Here is a 21632-nt window from a genome sequence, read left to right on the forward strand (position 1 = left end):
TGGCATTATCCTTGACTCTTCTCTCTCTCATTCAACCCATGCATTTAATCTAGGACAAAATCCTGTCAGATCAATCTTCACAGCATCACTAAAATCCATCCTTTCCTCTCCATCCAAACTGCTACCATATTAATCCAAGCATTCATCCTAGCCCACCTTGATTACTCTATCAGCCTCCTTACTGACCTCCCTGCCTCCTGTCTCTCCCCATTCCAGTCCATACTTCATTCTGCCGCCCAGATCATTTTTCTACAAAAAAGTTCAGTCTATGGTTCCCCGCTCCTCAAAAACCTCCAGCGGTTGCCCATCCACTTCCATATAAAACAGAAACTCCTCACCATCAGCTTAAAGCACCCAATCACCTTGCCCCCTCCTACCTCACCTCGCTATTTACCTACTACAATCCAGCCTGCACATTTGGTCCTATAATGCCAACCCACTCACTGTACGTCTGTCTTGTATATCTCGCTGCCAACCTCTTGTCCACATCCTGCCTCTGGCCTGGAACACCTTCCCTCTTCATATCTGACAGACGATTATGCTCTCCACCTTCAAAGCCTTATCGAAAGCACATCTCTGCTGAGAGGCCTTCCCTGACTAAGCCCTCATTTCCTTTTTTCCCCACTTCCTTCAGTGTCGCCCTGAATTGCTCCCTTCATTATTGAAGGTGCATCTCCTCCAGGAGACCTTCCCTCACTGGGCCTTCTTTTCCTTATCTTCAACTCCCTTCTGTGTAGTCCTGACCTGCTCCCTTTATTCATCCACTCTCCCAGTCCCACAGCAGTTTTCTGTTATTTATATTAATATCTGTCTCTCCCTCTAGACTGTAAGTTTGTTATGGGCAGGGAATGTGTCTATTATATTGCATTCTCTTAAGTGTTTAGTACAGTGCTCTGCACACAGTAAATATGACTTACTGACTGACCACCTCCGCCACCAACCCCAAAGCACTTAATGTACATATCCATAATTTATTTATTTATATTAATGTCTGTATCCCCTTCTAGACTGTATGCTTGTCTGTTACATGTAATGTTGTACATTCCCAAGAGCTTAGCACAGTGCTCTGCACACAGTAAGCACTTAATTGATTGATTGATGAGCAGCCAGACAGATAGCTAGGTTAAGACAATTCAGCAAGCACTGAGACTTTGAATCTTAGAATAGTTAACCTAGTGGCTTTAGTTAGAAGGGCTATGACAGAAAACCAATTTTCCTCTTTCTCAAACTCTATTATTCATAATATTATAATAATATTATATTATTATATAATTATTATGCATAATAAACCTTATTATTAGAATGTATGGATGAACATCTTTCACTAGTCTGGCTAAATGTGCTAATGCAGAGACCCTTCTGGGAAAACCATTAGCAACCTTTGCTAGCTTCAAACTTCTGCCAATGTCAAAAGAAAAGTGAATGGAAATCTACTGAGCTGCAGGTGGGGACTTCTCCACCTGGATAACATCCCAGGAGACTCCATTAATAAGAGTTCAGGAATGGGATCTGCCGCTGGAACTAGAATACAGGCTCTAATCAAAGACAGACAGGAAACTCAAGATTTTGGGGCAGTTTGTTTTCCTGAAGTACTGGGTAGCAAGAGTGCTGCACTACCAGAGGGTAGGGTTAAATTGAGCCCATCTGCTGCTCTTAAATAAGGGGTTTGCTCATCTTGGGTCCCTGAGAGAATTGCAATGACAAGGTATTATCCTGTCATCTTTGTGTGTATCTCTGTTACAGTTCAGTTGCAGGTGTCTTCATCTATCTAGCCACCTGTCCATCCATGTATTTATAAAACTTTCATATTTTCAAGATATTCCACATATTCCACCTTTTCACCAGAGAAGGTACAAAAATACTTCTCCCTAGGTCAAATGGGTGATAGATACATTTAGTTTCCCACTTCCTCTACTGGTAAATTATTTTAATGTCTGTATCCCCCTTTAGACTGTAGGCTCTTGGTGGGCAAGGACTATGTCTACCAACTCAATTGTATTATACTCTCCCAGGCACTTAGTAATAATAATAATAATGATAATGATGGCATTTGTTAAGTGCTTACTATGTGCAAAGCACTGTTCTAAGCACTGGGGAGGTTACAAGGTGATCAGGTTGTCCCACAGGGGGCTCACAGTCTTCATCCCCATTTTACAGGTGAGGGAACTGAGGCCCAGAGAAGTGAAGTGACTTGCCCAAAGTCACACAGCTGAAAATTGGCAGAGTCGGGATTCGAACCCATGACCTCTGACTCTAAAGCCCGTGCTTTTTCCACTGAGCCATGCTACAGTGCTCTGCACACAGTAAGTGCTTAATAAATAGCATTAATTGAAAAAAATAATGATAAATTCCATCAATTGATTGATTGATTTATAAAAGCAAGAAATCATCTCTTCAGTAAGAGAAAAAAACCAGGACTCAAAAGCCCATCGCAAGAGAACTGAAAGACTCAGTCAATTTAATCTACCAATGCTATGTACTGATTAACTGGACAACCTCTGCCCTCAAGGAGAAATCACCCAAGTGAACCAATTTATGGGTAGGATAATCAAAGAAGCACCAAAATTAAGAGAACAATCTGCCAGAATAGATTAGGCAGTGGTTCAAGATGCTTCTGATCTGAATCTCTCCCAGACCATAAGAACCAAACAAAATCTTAAACCCATCCAGGAAAAAAGCAGCACCCCACAGATTGTTTATTAATTGATTGAACTGATTGATTCTTTCAATTTTGTTGCTATGCCCTGTTGAGCCCCGGTTCTTTTATCCTACTGAACACATTAGATGATAGAAAGAAGATAAAATCCTTCATAGCCTTATATCTTATAGAACACAATGGTGTTCTATAAGACATACAATGGCATGTCCTTATCTTCCCTCCCAAACCCTGTCCTCTCTCTGACATTTCTGTCACTGTGGACAGCACTACCATCCTTCCTGTCTCACAAGCCCGCAACCTTTGTGTCATCCTTGAGTCTGCTCTCTCATTCACCCCATACATCCAATCCATCACCATAACCTGCTGGTCTCACCTTCACAACATCGCCAAGATCTGCCCTTTCCTCTCCATCCAAACCGGTACCTTGTTAGTACAATCACTCATCATATCCTGACTAGATTACTGCATCAGCATCCTTTATGATCTCCCAACCTCCTGTCTCTCCCCATTTCAGTCTATACTTCACTCTGCTGCCCAGATTACCCTTCTACAGAAACGCTTTGGGCATGTCACCCCCCTCCTCAGAAATCTCCAGTGGTTGCCTATCAACTTTCGTATGAAGCAAAAACTCCTCACTCTTGGCTTCAAAGCTCTCCATCACCTCACCCCCTCCTACCTCACCTCCCTTCTCTCCTTCTCCAGCCCAGCCAGCACACTCTGCTCCTCTGCCCCTAACCTCCTCACTGGGCCTCATTCTCACCTGTCCCGCCATCGACCCCTGGCCCACATCGTATCTCTGTCCTGGAATGCCCTCCCTCCTCACATCTGCCAAACTAGCTCACTTCCCCCCTTCAAAGCCCTACTGAGAGCTCATCTCCTCCAGGAGGCCTTCCCAGACTGAGCCCCCCTTTTCCTCTGCTCCTCCTCCCCTCCCCATCACCCCTAGTCCCTCCCACTGCTCTATCCCCCTCCCCACCCCACAGCACTTGTGGTCAGCACTTCCAGTGCTTGGTACATAGTAAGTGCTTAACAAATACCATTATTATTAGTATTATCTATAATTCTATTTATTTATTTTGATGCCATTGATGCCAGTCCACTTGTTTTGTTGTCTGTCTTCCCCCTTCTAGACTGTGAGCCCATTGTTGGGTAGCGATTGTCTCTATCTGTTGCTGAATTGTACTTTCCAAGCACTTAGTAAAGTGCTGTGCACACAGTAAGCACTCAATAAATACGATTGAATGAATGAATGAATGTATGAATTGCTACAGAGATACTGAATGTTAATTTTGATCTATAAGAAACTAAATTTAAAAAATACTCACCTTGGTTCTGGATTTCCTTTAGCTTCACATACAAGTGAAAAATATTCATCGAAAGGAAATGCAACCTGCACTGTTGACTGTTTTATAATTGTCGGCACTTGCTCAACTAAATATAAAAAAGAATGAATGCATAGAACACACTTTTCATTCAAAGCAGGGCTAATTTAACTATGGCAATACTTAACAAGTTCATTGTCAAACATGATCATTAAAACAATTACTGGAAAAGGGAAAATGTTATAACACTGCAGCAACCTTAAACTCAAATGTCTAATTCAAAAGGACATGACTATGCCACCTAATGAAATCAAATAAATTGTTCCACTCTGATGTGTTAACTTGGGCTTCACCAGCATATTGAGTTACTACAGATAATTGTCTCATTTGATTTCTAGCAGTTAAATAGGATACTAATATTTTAGAGAAGGTAAGTGCATGATATGTAGGTGTAGGTTTCAGTAAGATTAAAAAAATGCAGTTTCGTGCATCTCAGAGTAGGCCTTGAATTTGAATTGTGCTACTTTGAAGTACAGCAGCTCACCAGTTATCATTATTTTATAAACACATTTTAATTAAACCTAAAAATGATGATGGATGATTCACGGTGGCTGCAGTTGTTTAGATAACAGTTAGTACCTTGTGAACAACCTGTCAATGGGAAATTCAGTCTCCCTTAAATTGCATGGATGTGAATTCTCAGCAATGACTAAATGTTCATGGAATTAAATTAGCAACATTTGCATATTTACAAAAAATTATATTTGCATTATAAATTATTTTCTCCAAAATTAATCCAACTACAAATTCGCCCGACTTTCACAATCAGGTTGGCTCCCCAAGTCAGTTGAATTTGCTCGTTTGGGCTCTAGCATCTCCGAAATGAATAGGCAGGTCATGTTCCCTTAATATTTCACAACAATTATTTTCTCTAGAAATTACATGTTTAGAATGTGCAAAGAAAAATGTAGGTCTCAATGCAATTGAGGTCTTCTGACAGTGAAGTCTTTGTATTGCCTACATTCTTTCTCAGTTATGACTGTAAAAATGCACTGGGGAGAGGAGTAGGTGAAAATGCATAGGAATAATAAAGCTACCTGGATTACATATAGGAGGGGAAAGATTCAATGTGTGTCTGATGAAAACTTCTCTTTGGATGCACTTCTAACTAGGGCACTTGGGTCTCTTAATTAGTGCCTTCATTCTCTAGCCTGGGCATAGAGGAATCTGGAGAGAAACTGAGTGGGTTTATATGAGCATTAGAAGTGCTGCTCTGATGACTGGCCCTACTATGGGCTCATGACTCTCCTCTCCTATCACCTCATTTTGCCTTTCCACCATGTTCTCTTTTCTTTTCTAGGGTTACCCCCAACTCTCCTACTATTCCAACATCGAGCAGCTACATCACATCTACATAGGTGTTGATGGTGCTTAATTTTTATGGGGAGGGGTACTGGCAAAACTGAAAACTTTTCATTGATGAATCAGTCTCCTAATAGAGCTCTTGGTGGTTTTTTTGGGGGGGGGGGGCGGTGGGTGGGGAGTAGCAGGGGACTGATTTCAAGAACACAGCACACCAAGGCTTATTTTCAGATAACGTCTCTGATATCCGCTTGCTTTTCTAACCATGTATCCTATCAGACCCATCTTTTTTTTTAATGGTATATGTTAAGCACTTGCTATATGTCAAGCACTGTTGTAAGGTTTATTGTAGATACAAGTTTATCTGGACAAGGTTGCCGTCCCACATGGCAGAGCTCCATAACAGGACCCTTCCTCTCCCCTTCGTCCCCCTCTCCCTTCCCCCCCCATCTTACCTCCTTCCCTTCCCCACAGCACCTGTATATATGTAAATATGTTTGTACATATTTGTTACTCTATTTATTTTACTTGTACATATCTATTCTATTTATTTTATTTTGTTAGCATGTTTGGTTTTGTTCTCTGTCTCCCCCTTTTAGACTGTGAGCCCACTGTTGGGTAGGGACTGTCTCTATATGTTGCCAACTTGTACTTCCCAAGCGCTTAGTACAGTGCTCTGCACACAGTGAGCGCTCAATAAATACGATTGATGATGATGATTGATGATGACCCGGCTGAGTTCCTGGCAAACCCTGGCACAAATTAAGCCTTGGCGTGGAGGTACCCCAATTTACCCTGAAGTCTCCTTTCTAGTTCACTACTGTTGCACCATGAAGCTTCTTGTTCCACTTTGCTAGAGAAGCAGCGTGGCTCAGTGTAAAGAACATGGGCTTTGGAGTCAGAGGTCATGGGTTCAAATCCTGGCTCCACCAATTGTCAGCTGTGTGACTTTGGGCAAGTCACTTAACTTCTCTAGGCCTCAGTTCCCTCATCTGTAAAATGTGGATGAAGACTGTGAGCCCCCCGTGGGACAACCTGATCACCTTCGAGCCTCCCCAGCGCTTAGAACAGTGCTTTGCACATAGTAAGCGCTTAATAAATGCCATCATTATTATTATTATTATTACATGGGGCATGGATTTAAGCTCTGGCCTTAGGAGAGAAAAGTTATGGCTCACCACCCTTTCACGTATCCTCCCCACTAGGTATTGTACCTGTTATCCCAGTGTCTCACTGGAGGGAGTGATTACTAGCTAAGCGGCCTCTGGGAATCTTCCCAATCTGGAAATCTTAAAGGAATCGGGAATATATAGAAGGTCCAGAGACTGTTAAAGAAGATCTTAAAGTATATGCAGATTTCTGATGACCTAGTCTTCTTCTCCACTGAGAGCAGAGCAAATCGTTTAAATTGCTAAAAGAAGGATTTCGATTATTCACAAGGAAAGAGTTCCTGATAGTGCAAGTTATTAAACACTGGAAATGAGTTAGCAAGGGAACCTCATTCTCTAGAGATAAAAATAGAGCAGATTTCCATCAGTCTGGTTAGTTCAACAATAATATTTGTCACTGGGATTCTGCCTGAAATTGGAGGAATGATGGAAAGACAAGGGACTAGCTATCAACTCAAGCTCTTTACTGGTCCTATGTCCCTACACAATCAAAATCATGGTGTTGCTATAAATAAGCAAACACATAATTCATACATTTCCTCACTCTAATCATAAATTTAAGATATAGTGAAGCAGCGTGGCTTAGCAGAAAGAGCAAGGGCTCGGGAGTCAGAGTCAGCAGTCGTGGGTTCTAATCCCGGCTCTGCCGCTTGTCAGCTGTGTGACTTTGGGCAAGTCACTTAACTTCTCTGTGCCTCAGTTACCTCATCTGGAAAATGGCGATTAAGACTGTGAGCCCCACGTGGGGCAACCTGATTATCTTGTATCTACCCCAGCGCTTAGAACAGTGCTTGGCACATAGTAAGTGCTTAACAAATATCACTATTATTATTATTATTTTATTATTATTATTATTATTATTATTATATTAGGACTTGTAAAAAACAGTACTAATTTTGGCACACTTTTTCCTGTAAATAAATCTTATAAATCCCTTTGACTTTTGATTTTATTTTAATGTATCCTTTTAAATCAGCAGAATTTGGAGAAGCAGCATGGACTAGTGGATAGAGCAGGAGCCTGGGAGTAAGAAGGACCTGGGTTCTAATCCCAGCTATGCAACTTGTCTGCTGTGTGATCTTGGGCAAGTCACTTAAATTATCAAAGCAGAATAGCCTAGTAGCAAGGGCTTGGGAGTCAGAGGTCGTGGATTCTTATTCTGCCTCTGCCACTTGTCTGCTGTGTGACCTTGGACAAGTCACTTAACTTCCCTGTGCCTCAGTTACCTCATCTGTAAAATGGTGATTGAGACTGTAAGCCCTACGCGGCACAACCTGATCGCCCTGTATCTGCCCCAGTGCTTAGAACAGTGCTTGGCACATAGTAAGCACTTAAAAATACTATTATTATTATTATTATTAGTATTAGTATTATTATTGCTACATCTGTAAAATGGGGATTTAGACTGTGAGTGCTTTGTGGGACAGGGACTATGTCCAACCTGATTAGCTTGTAGCTCTCCCAGCACTTAGTACAGTGCCTGGCACAAAAATAAGCCTTCATCAAATACCATATTATTATTATTATTATTATTATTATAATATCTGTAAAATGGGGATTAAGACTGTGAGCCCTTTGTGGGACAGGGACTATGTCCAACCTGATTAGCTTGTATCTCTCCCAGCACTTAGTACAGTGCCTGGCACAAAAATAAGCCTTCATCAAATACCATATTTTAAAAATCAGTTTTCATAAATGGTTATTTAATATGAAAAATATGGTTTAAAGAATTTTGCTCAGAATAATTACTAAGTTCATTTATTTGAAAAGACCAAGGGCTGCCTGAAAGAAAACCCTCACCTGCCAAAGAGTCTGTGCAAGTGTCTAGATGAAAGAAAAAAGGGAAATTGCAATCTTAAATTTTCAGGGTGTCATTTCTCCTCCCAGTCAAAGATGTAGAACACCATCAACTACATGCTCTCATATTTAGGGTTTTTTTTACCACAACACAGTTTACACATCAGCTTCCCCTTTGGCAATAGTGCAGTATAATCTAAAATTTGTAGCATTGATACAACTAAGCAAAACCCTAAATCATACATTTCCCCATTCTATTCTGGATATCGGCTTTGATTCCAAAGTGAAATGGTATGAAATTAGGCAAAAGGACAACAACACATAATTCTCAGGAATAATTTTAGCAATGAAATTGGGAGTCAAAACCATGCAATAAAAAAATCACAGTGAAATTATTGATATAGAATACTGTTCTCTACATCACAAAGTTCAGAGGAATGGCACGTAGGGAAGTTTATATAAAAAATTAAAAATAGCACAATTAAAGGGCAAATTTTTTATCAAATTTTAAAATCACCTCTTGGTGGAATCTCAATCTCCATTGCAGGCATTTCTGCCGCTATTGTTAGGTTACCCATGAAGAACAGAAGACATATAATGCATCCCCTGCCATTCATCAGCATCTCCATAACTTCTCTGTAAACAGGGTGGTCTCGAAAGGAAGAAAGATGGATGTACGGTCCTTTTCTCCTTCAGTTTCAAAGCGATGTGAGCATGTGAACCTACAATTCCAGAAGAAATGAAAAACAATACTCAACCCACATTTTCTGGAAACAGTAAATTAGAAAGTAGACAGTCTCCCAAATGCAAGTCATAATGAGAGGTATATTTCTCATTTTTCAATATATTTATTTAATGAAATTGTAGTGTGTGTTTGTATACACATGTGTGTGAATGTGAGTTATATAGCATCAATACATATCTATTTCAGAATTTCAATTTACTACAAAAATCAACTTAAGTTTTGCTTTACATATCAAAGAAATACTGTTGAAAAATGGCATACTGATAATCACGGCTTTTTTGTTCTTGAGATGAGTGCTCCAATATATGATATTTATTACTGACCATCTGCTGAGTGTAGCACACTGTCTTAAGCACTTGGGAAGAACAACAGAAGCAAAACACACGTTCTTTGCCCTTCAAGGATTTTACTATCTATTGGGAGGAGTTCAGGAGTTTACAATCTAATAGGTCCTAATGAGTAAAATTATGAAGTCTAAGGACCTCATTTATCCCACTCATAAATATTGCATTTTTCCATTTATTCTGTATGATAAGGCACTTAACACTACTTAATCCCTTAGTAAATTTGACTCTACATTCCTTGCTTAAAACTACCTGCATTATGGTGGATAGATAGTCACAGGGCCAACCCATTTAGCTGAAATTCTCAATTTCTTCTGGTCAGTTCAAGGAATACACAAAAGCATCAGCTGGTTTGCATTCTAACAAAATCATTCATCCAGGCATCCATTCCTACTTTTATAGTGACAGAATTAAAGCACCATGGTGACAAGAATCATTAATTGGTGATATAGTACTTTGGATATTTTTTAAGCACTTTCATTATCTTTGCGACTTTGTCTTCAGAAAATAATTGAATGGTAGGTAGAAGCAAGGACTATCACTTTTAATTTACACATGAAGAAACTGAGGTACAGAAAGGGGAACACTACTCCAGGTCACAGAGCAGGCCAGTGAAAGAACTGGACCCAGGAGTCGTGACTTCTGCCTCCCTTTCCAGAAGATCATGCTGCCCTAATAACAATTTGCCCCAGACTATTTTCTGCCTGGCTACCAGGGCGGTCCCCTCTTAGGGTCACACCTGGAGAGTTTCCTGTTCTCTACCAGTCTTGACTATGAGAGGGAGAGTCAAGCAGAGGCATATCCATTCCATTCATTTATTTTATTTTGTTAGTATGTTTGGTTTTGTTCTCTGTCTCGCCCTTTTAGACTGTGAGCCCACTGTTGGGTAGGGACTGTCTCTATATGTTGCCAATTTGTACTTCCCAAGTGCTTAGTACAGTGCTCCGCACATAGTAAGCGCTCAATAAATACGATTGATGATGATGATGGAAGGCAAACTGCTACAAGTCAAAACTCCCTGTGCTGGGCAGCAGAGGCATGGGAGAAAGTCTGGGGTGGAGACTCAAGTTGACTGTGCGGAAGGAGGCAATGGTAAACCACTTCTGTATTTTTACCAAGAAAACTCTCTGGATACACTACCAGAATGACTGCAGATGGAGGTGGGATGTTCTGGGAGAGATGTGTCCGTGGCGTCGCTATGGGTCAGAGACGACTCGACAGAATAAGACAACAACAACCACCAGGGTGGTGGAGTTTGTAGCCACTGCTGGGAACAGGGCCAGGGAGGAGAAGGTCTGAGGCTGGCAGCATAGAAGGTGGATGTGGAGGCTCACAGGAGGGGAACGGGATTTGGATGTGTATTGGTTTAGGCAAGGCTAGCTGTACACGGCTCTACGGGAAAGGGGTCGATGCCCTGACTTGTGAGGATCCTAAAGGAAAATAACCCAATCACATTTATTGAGCACTTACTGTGTACGGGGCACTGCATTAAGTGCTTGGGAGAACATTGTATAACAGAGTTGGTAGACATTCATTCACTCAGTCGTATTTATTGAGCGATTACTGTGTGCAGAGCACTGTACTAAGTAGTTGGGAAGTACAAGTTGGCAACATATAATAATAATAATAATGTTGGTATTTGTTAAGCGCTTACTATGTGCCAAGCACTGTTCTCAGCACTGAAGGGGGGTACAAGGTAATCAAGGTTGTACCACGTGGGGCTCACAGTCTTCATCTCCATTTTACAGATGAGGAAACTGAGGCACAGAGACGTTAAGTGACTTGCCCAAAGTCACACAGCTGAGAGACAGTCCCTACCCAACAACGGGCTCACAGTCTAGAAGTGTTCCCCAACCACAAGGAGCATACACATTTTGGATGGGTAACTCTCACTGGAGGACCCCAGTTGACGATGAGTTATCGATGAAAACAATGAGCTGGTGGCACACCTTTGGCTGCAGTACTTGATTCACTGATAGGTCATATAAAATTTATAGACTCAATAGGCATGAGATTGTTACATGGATATCATTATCTCTGCCACTTAGGGTTGGCCTTGTCACTGGCTGACCTTTTCCATCATCCCATCATTGGTTTCTTTCTCATATTTTATTCCTATGGATAGCATGTGTCCATTCTCTGAGAACTGAACTTTAAGCTCTGAGATCGTATCATACTATTTCAATTAGGTAAGCATCTACCACAGCTGTCCTTTTGTGTATATTTGGCAGGAGGCTATCAAATTGGCCCCTCTTTTTTATATCCACCAGCTGTGCTCGTCTGAGGTTAAATCTGTGGGGAACTGTGCCATTAGCTTCAATCAGTTTCAATTCTAAATCTCAGTAATCTAGTCTCAGGGATTCACGGGCTATGGAAGGATGTACGATATCGCCTCTCATCCTCATTCTGGCCACTGAGACCTCAGGGTGTAAGCTTATTCTAGTGGGCTTGGCACCATCAGTTAGATCAAGGATAGGAGTATCACAGCTTGTGAACCAAGGTGAAGAGCTTGTTAACTAGCTATGTAACTAGCTATCTATTGCTGTGGTGGGCTGCAGTGGCCCCTCACCCATGCTGGGGAGGAGTGTGACACCAGACCTCACCACCAACTCCTACTCCAGATGCTCCTTTGTGCCTCGCAGCCACCCTCCTCATTTGCCCCAGAATGTGCTCCCTATGTGCTCCAGTCAAAACAATTTTTTCTGGATAATAATTACAATTGTGGTACTTGTTAAGTGCTTACTATGTGCCAAACACTTTCTAAGTGCTGGGGGAGATACAAGTTAATCAAGTTGGACACAGACTCTGCCCCACATGGGGCTCACAGTCTAAGTACGATTTAGCCAGATTTAATCTCCATTTTACAGATGAGGTAACTGAGACACAGAGAAGTGAAGTGACTTGCCCAAGGTCACACAGCAGACACATGGTAGAGCTGGAATTAGAACCCAAGTCCTCTGACTCTCTGGCATGTGCTCTTTCCAATAGGCTTCACTGTTTAGACTGTAAGCTTGTTGTATGGTAGGAAACATATCTGCCAACTCTGTTGTATTGTACTCTCCCAAGGACTTAGCAAATGCTCAGTAAATACCACTGATTTATTGACTGATTGATCACTTGATCAAAGAGAATCACTTCTCCCCCTTGACTCGGATTCAGAGCTCAAGAATGGTGTTTAATCAATAATCGATCAATGTTGTTTATTTAGCACCCACTGTGTGCAGAGCACTATACTAAGCACTAAGGAGAACACCATACAACAGAGTTGGTAGCCATATTCCCTGCCTACAAGGAATTTACAGTCTAAAAAAGACAATCCATCAATCAGTCAATACTGCTTGGGAGACATGATCCCTGCCCACAAGGAGCTTACAGTCTACAGGGGGAGACAGACTTTAAAATAAATTACGGAAAGGAGAAATTATCTGTTTTACTAAACTAGTTTCCAAGCTACTTTGGGAAACAAATCTTCCTATTGCAGTGTGAGTAATTGGGCGTTTCTATGGAACATTTCCTCCAGGCAGCCTTTAAGACTGAGGGGACTCCCAGAAGAACACACCAGAACTGGTTTAATGACCTAGATCTAACACAGATGCCAGATCCAAATTCTAGAACAGTTCCACTAATGCCACCTATGTGACCTACTTAATATCAGATGGCACGATAGGATATCATGCAAAGAGGCTGTGAAATTTAGTCAGACCCCATGTCTCAGACAGTGCTGCATGTCTACTTGAGAGCAGTAAGGTGAAAATAGTGCAAAGCGCATAGTGCAACAACCAACATGACTTGGTGTGTGCACAGTGCCACCAGATTTTGGGGTCCTTCACTGACCTTTTCACACACACAAACGGGTGAATTTTACCATCAGTGATGTCCTTTTCAAGTACTAAGGAAAATGATATACATAAGGAAACTATATGCATTCAATCGTATTTATTGAGTCCTTACAGTGAGCAGAACACTGTACTAGGTTCTTGGGAGAATACAGTACAACAGGAACAGACACATTCCCTGCCCACAACAAGTCTACCTATGAATGTGGGTGTGTTTTAATTAGCACAAAGTGCCTTTTTGCTGAACATATTGTGAAAGAATACACTTTGAAAATTATTTACCTATGTAGACATAAAAAATTTAAAATCTTTTAGCATTGGTACTTAGTTACATAGCTATTTGATTAGGCAACTATTTTTGTCACTTTAAAAATTAATTTGTGTAGTTTGGGTCGATTTTTTCGATATGGGAATGCAATAACCCTCCTTGCATTATTTTCTATGGGAAATCCTATTTCACTGAGCACTGCTTTGTTTAGCCAGAGAGCACTGAACTGGGAGTCTGGAAACCTGGGCTCAAGTCTCAGACCTGCCACTAGCTTGCTATGTGACTTTGGGCAAGTCATTTAACTTCTCTGGGCCTCAGTCTTCTCATTCATAAAATGGTGATGACAGATTGTGTCTCATGAAGGACAGGGACTACATCCAATCTCATTATCTAGAATCTATCTACTCCAGTACTTAGTAATAATAAGTGCTTAATATAGGCTATAATTACAGCACTCTATTTCCATGAATCCAATTAACAAGCCTAACTGGGGTATAGGAATATGCAGTATGGAGGTGAGGATGTCCTTAGAAAGGACTGAAAATAGAGTCTTTTCTTGGGTGGAACAGGGCTCAGGACAAATCATCCAGTGTTTGCCCCCTCGGTCATGAAGAGTGACATAGTCCCCTAAGGATTCCATCCTGGGGAAATTGCCCCAGTGATCCAAAATCCAGGATAGCCTAATAATAATAACAATGATAATAAGATCAATATCATTGATAATAATAATAATAGTAGTATTTGTTAAGGGTTTACTATGTGCCAAGCACTGTACTAAATGCTGGGGTAGATACAGAATAAGCAGGTTGAACACAGTCTCTGTCCCATATGGGGATCACAGTCTAAGGAGTAGGGAGAACAGGTACTGAATCCCCATTTGACAGATGAGGAAACAGAAACGCAGAGGGAGTGGAGTGACTTGCCCAAGTTATCCAACACACAAGTCGTATAGCTGGGATTAGAACCCAGATTCTCTGACTCACCAGGCCTGTGTTCTTTCCACTAGACTGCACTGTTTCACGGCCAAGCTAAACTTGAAAGTTATTTATCGAGTAAATAATCCTCCAACTAGGCCTTTATTTCCTCTTCTCCCTCACCCTTTCGCATTGCTCTTGCACTTAGATTTGCACCCGTTCTTCCCCTCATCCCTATCCACCCTACGTACCTATCCATAACTTATTTTGTTTATATTAACATCTGTCTCCCCCACTAGACTGTAAGCTCTTTATGGGGCAGGGAATGTGTCCACCCACTCTGTTATACTGTAGTCTCCCACTACACTTAATACAGCTCTCTGCACACAGTAAGCGCTCAATAAATATGACTGATTAAATGATTATTGAAATGGGCATTGGCAGTCCCTGAAATGAAGCATCAAATATGGGTGACTGGTTTCTGGAAGGTGTTGAAAAGTAGTGTGCTGTCCTTAATCCCCTAGACGCATCTCTAACGTTATCTATATTTCATTAACTCTGGGCAGAAGTGGAGGGCATTAAAATAGCACTAATTGTAGTTTGTTGCTTCATATAAAATTAAGCATAGTAAATGATTCAGCTGGTAATATATTTTCTTCGTTGTCTTTTACATTTCTCCTTTTCTTTTTTTCTCAGATCCAGGCGGAACAGGCAATCTGATCTCACTATATAAAATTAGACACAGTTCTCTACCTGCAATTCATTTACTATCTTGTTCTATTAATAGTTAATACTGATTGCTTTAAGGACAGCTCATTTGTTTGTTTAATGAGCTGCTCTTTATTTGCAAGGAGCAAATCTTTCAAAATCCCAGTGCTATTAAGGAACTATGTATTTCCAGATTAATGTACTATATATTATTCCTTCCTGAAGTACAGAATAAAAATATTAGATAGTCAAACAAGTCAGAAAATGTTAAAACATCATTAATCTCTTAAAGCTGGTTAACAGTTTTTACTACTTCTATTATTACTGTATTAAAATAGCTCACAGATACTAAGTGCTCAAAACCGAGGCTCTAGCTCTTGGGACTTTGAAGACTCCCAATACACGCTCTATCACAGCCATTTCTCCCACTTTTAATAAAAATGCAAAGTAGAGTCTCTTGCTTGAAATGCAGTCTAGCTAGGTTCAGGAACAGAGAGCAAATACTAATGAGGCTATTAGTTTCCAGAAGTCTGGTAATGGTTAATTCTACAACTGACCTTTTCTTATGCAAGATTCAGATTTAATTTACCCGTGACATACTTTAGAAGGTTGCTACCAAAAAGTCATTAATAGAAATTGCAACTCCTGTGGGGGAAATCACCAACTAGAGGATACCAGAAGAGATAAATAAGTGCTTTTAAGACATGGGAAAATCATTTCATAGAATACTAAGGGTCCAAAACTATTTATGGCAGAAGTGAGAACCGTGAGCAAGGTGCCATATGAAGTGGTTGAAAAGCCCAAAGAATCTCACCATGAGAGGGGCAGAAAGGTATTCTGTTCCATGGCCAGAGACTGAATCCCTCGTCCCATCCTGCCGTCTAGCTGTATGTGCTTTGGCTTTTAGACTATAGCTCCTCCTCTAGACCATAAATTCCCTATGGGCAGGGAACGAATCTAGGAATTATGTTGTGTCGTACTCTCCCAAATGCTTAGAACAGTGCTCTGTACACAGAAAGTGCTCCATAAATATAATTGAAGATGATGGTGATGAATTTAATAGAATTGATAGACGTGACTCCTGCCCTCAAGGAGTTTACCATCCAGTGCATCAGTCCTCTCTGCAAAATCTGTACCAATATTTTAATTCTCACTGTCACTAGTGCCTTCTTCAGTGCCAAAAGGACAGCTTTCTATAGACTGTTCAATGGCTTATTCATTCACTCAATCGTATTTATTGAGCGCTTACTGCGTGCAGAGCACTGTACCAAGTGCTTGGGAAGTATAAACGGGTAACGCATAGAGACGGTCCCTACCCAACAATGGGCTCACAGTCTAGAAGGGGGAGACAGACAAAAAAACAAAAACAAAAACCAAGTAGGTGTAAATACCAACAGAATAAATAGAATTATAGCTATATACACATCATTAATAAAATGAATAGAGTAATAAATATGTACAAATATACACAAGTGCTGTGGTGAGGGGAAGGGGGAAGGGCAGAGGGAGGGAGGGGGGCGATGGGGAGGGGAAGAGGAGGAGGAGAAGAAAAAGGGGGGCTCAGTCTGGGAAGGCCTCCTAGAGGAGGTGAGCTATCAGTAGGACTTTGAAGGGAGGAAGAGAGCTAGTTTGGCAGATGTGTGGAGGGAGGGCATTTCAGGCCAGAGGTAGGACATGAGCCAGGGCTCGATGGCGGGACAGGCGAGAATAAGGCACAGTGAGAAGGTTAGCGGCAGAGGAGCAGAGTGTGCGGGCTGGGCTGTAGAGGAGAGAAGGGAGGTGAGGTAGGAGGGGGCGAGGTGATGGAGAGCTTTGAAGCCAATAGTGAGGAGCTTTCCCTTGATTTGAAGGTTATCTGTTAAATAGAGTTGTTTTTTAGCAGGGAAACATGACTTGATATCGGTCTGTTTCATAAAAGGAAGCAAGTCAATAACTCATCCTAACCCTAAAAGAGCTGGGAACTAATGAAAACTTCATTCACTCAGATACGCTTAGCGTGGATCTAGCTGTGCAACTGAAACTCTGTAATGGAAGAGTAAAATGGTTCTTGAGCACAGCTAGGCAGGGAAGGTAACATAACACCTGCTCATGTTATGGCCATATAAACTCAAATCCCATAGCCCTAGGGCATCCAGAATTTTAATTAACTATCTCTGAAACCTGACAAAAAATCATGCTGAGTCGTCCTTTTACACTGCTCCTCCTTAAAGAAAACAGTATGTGTGAGTATATTGATAAGTAAATACAGACATAGTTATATACAGATAAAGCTATGTATATATAATGTCCTTTGGGTGCCAAAATGACACTACTGATGGGCAGATTTTGTCAGTGTGCGTGTAAGGATAGCCTCCTACATATTACACAAAGTACCCAGGGTTGTTTCCATTTCTTTCCCTGCTGTCACAGTGTTCCCAGAGACTTTGGTCTAAGATGATTACCTTATTTCTGCTCACCACACTGACATCTTGCCATTGTCTCCCACCTGTTAACTGTTAAGTCACTGGTTCGAGAGCTTGCTTCACGTGTCTCTCAAGTGTTTCTCTGTGCACCCTCTTTCTGGTTTCCCCATTTTATCCCACCGCAGTATAGTTGTTGGGGCACACTCCTGTTTTCTGTTCTCCTCAAATATCTCACTCAGCTAAGGGAACCAACATTGCTCCAATGCTGATGGTCTGACTTGCTCTGGGACCTCATTCCTCACTGTTTATGAACCTGTCCTGCCATTCTTATTCATTCATTCATTTTTTACGGTATTTGTTAAGTGCTCACTGTGTGCCAGGCACTCTTCTAAGCACTGGGGTAGATACAAGGTAATCAGGTTGGACACAATCCCTGTCCCACATAGGGCTCACAGTCTTAATCCCCATTTTAAAGATGATGGAATTGAGACGCAGAAAAGTGAAGTGACATGCCCAAGGTCACACAACAGACTAGTGGCAGAGCCAGAACTAGAACTCAGGTCTTTCTGATTCCCAGGAGCTTGCGCTTACTAAGTGGCTTTGTGCACATCACTGTACCTAGCACTGGGAAAAGTAAGCCCATTGTTGGATAGGGGCTGTCTCTATATGTTGCCAACTTGTACTTCCCAAGCCCTTAGTACAGTGCTCTGCACACAGTGAGCGCTCAATAAATACGATTGAATGAATAAATGAATGTATAATCATTCAGACTGGATCTCTGATATATGGGGGGTTCAGAATCTAAGAATAAGGTTGGGCAAAGGGAGAGACAACAGACACACAAAGGAAGACTGAAATGATAAAAAACAGGAACATAACGAGCTCCTTATGGGCAGGGAATCCGCCTACAAACTCTGTTATATTGTACTCTCCCAAGACGTTAGTACAGTGCTCTGCACACAGTAAGCTCTCAATAAATATTACTGATCGACGGATTGATAACATAAGAAAACAAGGACAACCATAAATACCATGGAGCAGTAGAGCATTGTGGCTACAAGAACAGATTTTCAGGCTTCTTAGCATTCAGGCTATCCAAACTGCAACATGAATCCATCAATTAATGGTATTTATTGAGTGCCTACTCTGTGCAGAGTACTGTATGAAGTGCTTAGGAGAGTGCAGTTCAAGAGAAGTGATAGATATAATCCCTGCCTTCAAGGAGTTTACAACATCACAATAGCCCCACTCTTTCCAACATTTTAACTGTCTGTGTGATATGCTGTGTGATATGGAGAGGGGGACGATTCCCCCTCGTCCCCCTCTCCATCCCCATCCATCTTACCTCCTTCCCTTCCCCACAGCACCTGTATATATGTATATATGTTTGTACATATTTATTACTCTATTTATTTATTTTACTTGTACATATCTATTCTATTTTATTTTGTAGTATGTTTGGTTTTGTCTCCCCCTTTTAGACTGTGAGCCCACTGTTGGGTAGGGACTGTCTCTATATGTTGCCAATTTGTACTTCCCAAGCGCTTATTACAGTGCTCTGCACACAGTAAGTGCTCAATAAATACGATTGATGATTGATGATATGCTGCTGCTTCTGCTTCTCCCTGCCCTATCCCATGAGGTCAAGATGGGTTAAGGAATCAAGATGGCATGTGGAATGGGGGGCATCTCTCCCAGGCATTGTGTCTCCATGCTCTGAACTGCCAAGACCAAGTGCTCCTGCTTCAGCTTCTCCCTATCTGGCTCCAGTGGGGCATGAAGGGTCTCCCCAAGATGGCACAGGGGGTTGGCGGTGTGCCTTGGCTCTCTGATGGCACAGAGGATGCCGAGATCACATAGTAATGCACCATATTATCCCCACCCTGATTGACATTAAGTATTGCACCTAGGTGACACTGGTGGAACTGCTGGAGAAGTCTAGGATTGTAGTGTCACAGATGATCTTGGATAATTATCAACTGAGGGAAGTGGGAGGTTGATATTAAGAACAAGGGACACAGCCCCTGCAGCACAACAGAAAATCCTAAGGAAGCATAAAACTCTTTTCCCCAGGCTCCCCCATTAAGCCACTTCAGACTTCTCTTTCTAGATGAATGAGACTCATTTCAGTCACCATTAACCTGGCCTTTTCCTCAAGCATGCAGGAATATCTAGAAATGCTATTTTAGCTGACATTTGTAAGATATACCAAGAGCCACCCAGGAAAAAAAACCAAGGGGACCTCTAATGATCATTATTTAAAAGGTTTCATTTCCATAGCAGCCACTCAGCAAGTCAAGAGACCCTCTGCTGAGTCTGAATTAGAAAAGATGAAATGTATGCAGCAAAGAAATAATAATAATAATAATTATCATTATTATTATGGCATTTATTAAGCACTTACTATGTGCAAAGCACTGTTCTAAGTGCTGGGGAGGTTGGAAGGTGATCAGGTTGTCAGGCTCATAGTCTTAATCCCCATTTTACAGATGAGGTAACTGAGGCACAGAGAAGTTAAGTGACTTGCCCAAAGTCACACAGCTGACAATTGGCAGAGTCGGGATTTGAACCCATGACCTCTGACTCCAAAGCCCATGCTTTTTTCACTGAGCCACTGCTTCTCACCATGACGGAAGAAACACCAGGTTGACATTCCACTCCTCTTAGAAACAGCATTAGAACATGGTTCACTCTACCATAGTTTCCAGTGTGGGAATAAGTCTCAGGAGTTTGCTCAATTTCCTTAGAACTCATTCTTTAAATGAACTCAAAATTTTAAAAATAAGACTAACATTGTATTTTTATCAAAAGGAAAGAAATGCTTCTATTCCTTACAACTTGGTGACGTTTTAGAATAATATAGGTCTGCAAAAGTTTTCATTTCACTTTTTAGGGGACCAAAAAGTTCTTATAGAATTAATCATGGTGCTTTGAGTACCAGATCAATAGGATTTTCCTGTCTAAGGATGTTCCACACCTCCAAGACAACAAAAGGAAAGCTTCCTTTCACAAAGATGTCCAATATATAATTTTGGAAACTGGTGGGCTCTCTGATCCCAACCGTTTGTTGACGGTCAGAAAAAGATGAAATTGTCTTTTGAATCAGGAATCTTCTTCATGGGAGAGGAGTAGTATAGCACAATTCCATTTACCTGACATGTGCTCTAAGTACAGTGCCTGGCACATAGTAAGCACTTCACAATCCCATAATTATTTATTGCTGATTATCCTGACCTGAAATAATATAAACTTAAAGCAAATTACTAATTCTAAAAATGATAAATCAATGTTCATGTCAGAAACAGCAATGCTGAAATAGCTGTTAATAGCTTTTACTTTATTACCATTATTGGATTTTTTTCAAGTGCCTATTCTATGTCAAGTACTGTATTGGGGTAATTACAAGATAAACAACTGAGGCACATTTTCTGTCCCACAAAAATCTCTCAGTCTAAGTGGGGAAGACAGACAGACAGACAGAACAAGAAGAAGAAATGTGGAATGCTATGATACATTTCAAATAAAAATCAAGATAAAACATTCCTATTCAGAATATTAAATTAATTATCTTAACAGTAGTTTGAGGGGAGATGGGGAGGTGCTGAGGGGAGAGAACCTCAGGTTCCTCACTCCTCTAGGAAAACAGGTCTTGGGGCCAACTAATCAATCAATCAATGGGACTTACTGAGTGCCTGCTGTGTGCAGAGCACTGTACTTGGGAGGGTACAATACAATAAAGTTGGTAGGAAGAATCCCCGACCTCAAGAAGCTTACAATCTAGTGGGGGGCAAGGAGGGGGGAGATAGACATTAAAATAAATTACAGTGGCAGAGTAGAAACATGGGTACAGAAATGCTGTGAGGCAAGAATCAAAGTGTTTAAGGAGTATTAGAGCCTATTCACTTGGCTCAAAGTGTTTAAGGAGTATAGAGCCAAGTGAATAGGCAAACCTTCCCAACATTCAAACAGTTGGTAATTCAGGCTTCACTGCAGCTGTGTGGGATGGGAGGATGGAGACTGCCTTGGTTGGGCAATGAGTGGGTCTCTGCTGATCCTGGAGCGCCAAGTTTTAACTCAGAACAAAATCATAAAAAAAAGATCAATGT

The 21632-nt window shown here is 41.2% G+C and overlaps 1 protein-coding gene across 6 annotated transcripts in view; it reads right to left on the bottom strand.

The window, feature by feature from the left end:
- Positions 1-21632, bottom strand: part of CHL1 (cell adhesion molecule L1 like) — a 217082-nt gene that overhangs the window by 98009 nt on the left and 97441 nt on the right. For all 6 annotated transcript variants that reach the window (XM_038771645.1, XM_038771644.1, XM_038771648.1 and 3 more), the window contains exons 3-4: positions 8827-9031; positions 3985-4090 (exon numbers count right to left, since the gene is read on the bottom strand). In XM_038771645.1, coding sequence (XP_038627573.1) covers positions 3985-4090; positions 8827-8938 — 218 coding nt within the window. In that variant the 5' untranslated portion in view covers positions 8939-9031. The remainder of the gene's footprint in view (positions 1-3984; positions 4091-8826; positions 9032-21632) is intronic.

The sequence above is a fragment of the Tachyglossus aculeatus genome, chromosome X1, assembly GCF_015852505.1.
Source record: "Tachyglossus aculeatus isolate mTacAcu1 chromosome X1, mTacAcu1.pri, whole genome shotgun sequence".
Classification (NCBI taxonomy): domain Eukaryota; kingdom Metazoa; phylum Chordata; class Mammalia; order Monotremata; family Tachyglossidae; genus Tachyglossus; species Tachyglossus aculeatus.